The 1,561-nt window shown below is 38.8% G+C and overlaps 1 protein-coding gene across 1 annotated transcript in view; it reads right to left on the bottom strand.

Moving 5' to 3' along the window:
• Positions 1–125: 125 nt before the first annotated feature.
• The window catches only part of LOC118340921 (peptidyl-prolyl cis-trans isomerase-like 4), a 3,412-nt gene continuing 1,976 nt past the window's right edge, over positions 126–1,561 (bottom strand). Inside the window, exons 2-4 of the mRNA XM_035679085.1 lie at positions 1,450–1,517; positions 417–481; positions 126–300 (exon numbers count right to left, since the gene is read on the bottom strand). Coding sequence (XP_035534978.1) covers positions 141–300; positions 417–481; positions 1,450–1,517 — 293 coding nt within the window. The 3' untranslated portion in view covers positions 126–140. The remainder of the gene's footprint in view (positions 301–416; positions 482–1,449; positions 1,518–1,561) is intronic.

The following is a 1,561-nucleotide window of genomic DNA, read 5'->3' as shown; positions in this document are numbered from 1 at the left end:
ACAAAGGCAATAAAAGCCGCCAAAAATACTTAAAAAAAATAAATAAATAGCAAAACTGGTGAGAGCAAACAGGGAGTCCATGATTCAGTATAAAAAGATAGAAATTTGGTTGATGAAAATATTACGTTTTATATTATTCTCTATAGTGGGCAAACAACAGTGTGGATGTACATGTTATTCACCTGAGAACCATGCTGATCGTTTCCATTGTTTACCATGGACACTGTCCCTTTCTTCCTGTGTTTGATGCGCGGCGTTTTCTCTGCATCAAAAAAGCGGGCCTGGTCCCCATAGAGTTTGCTAATCACACACACACACACACACACAAGAAAATTGGTCACAGAGTTCAAGTTGTGGTTTTAAATAAATAAATAAATACATAAAATAAGTCAACAGTGGTGATGAAGATGACTGACCTATAGACAGATTCTCCGCCACGCCCCGTCCCAGTGGGATCCCCAGTCTGCACAATGAAGTCTCTCTGAGGAGGAGACAAACACATTTATACAGCATGTCTAACACAGTGTCCAACTTCTGAGCTGGACTGACAAATTACGAGAGCACAGGATGAGCACCAGAGGAGATAAGGTCATAAGGGCTGTGAACCAGAATATTGTAAAGGATTTTGTTACAGTATTAGTGGATGAAGAAACAATAAAAACAATATTGAAGTATTCTCCAGCTGTTTTTTTTAAACACAATCTAAGTTGTAAGAACTATGTGATAGAGAAAGCCATGCAAATAACAAATAAGATGTGTTTCTGTCAAACAAATTAAGACAATTATATAAGGTCTACGCAACCTCCATACATGCCAAGTTTAACTGTCTTTACAGACATGAATCCTTATTTGGCTCGACATTAGGTGTAATACTGCAGATGATCACCGTGGTTCTGTTTGCACTTAAGGTAATGGTTGTGAGAGTCCCATTACCATTACAAAACTGTCTGCAATTGTGTTTTTAAATGATTGATATATGAAACCTGAGCACTGCCACATCAACTTGCTACAGGAATCTAAGGCAACAATATCTATACCCATATGTACTGTACTTTGTCCCCTTTGAGAACTCATCAACTACAGTGACAAAGTTTGGTGAACAAAAGCTGCAATGAAAGAACAGTTGTGTTGCAGGCATTGTTGCACTTGGGGTCATTCAGTGTAGTTTATTTTTTCAACCTTTGTTTTACCTAAACGGGCAAATACACAGACAAATTGTGTTGCAATGCGTGTATTTCCATGTAAAGCTGTGGCTTTCAGGGCTCTACATAGTTCGGAGGCCCAGTGTATCTGCACACCATGGACTCAGAATGTGATCTAACTCTAGAACCTGGTCGATGACTATATTGCCCCCCTCAGGCCAGTCAAAACGAGTTTGCACCAACTAAAAATATTGTTACAGATGGTTTCATAGCTCTGTTACATGAGTTTTGTAAGTTGCAGTTTTACCTGAACATTGTGGATGAGACAGTAGTTGTAGTGCTTTATCTTGCATAATTTCAGAAAGTTCAGGGAAGCTGCAAAAGAAAATAGCAGAGATTAACCCTTAGGGGTTCCTTAA

Source organism: Morone saxatilis, unplaced genomic scaffold (genome assembly GCF_004916995.1).
Source record: "Morone saxatilis isolate NCDOM2014 unplaced genomic scaffold, NCSU_SB_2.0 Contig7, whole genome shotgun sequence".
In the NCBI taxonomy this organism is placed as follows: Eukaryota; Metazoa; Chordata; class Actinopteri; family Moronidae; genus Morone; species Morone saxatilis.
The sequence above is the reverse complement of the archived record's forward strand: the minus strand, read 5'-3'. Positions and strand labels throughout refer to the sequence as shown.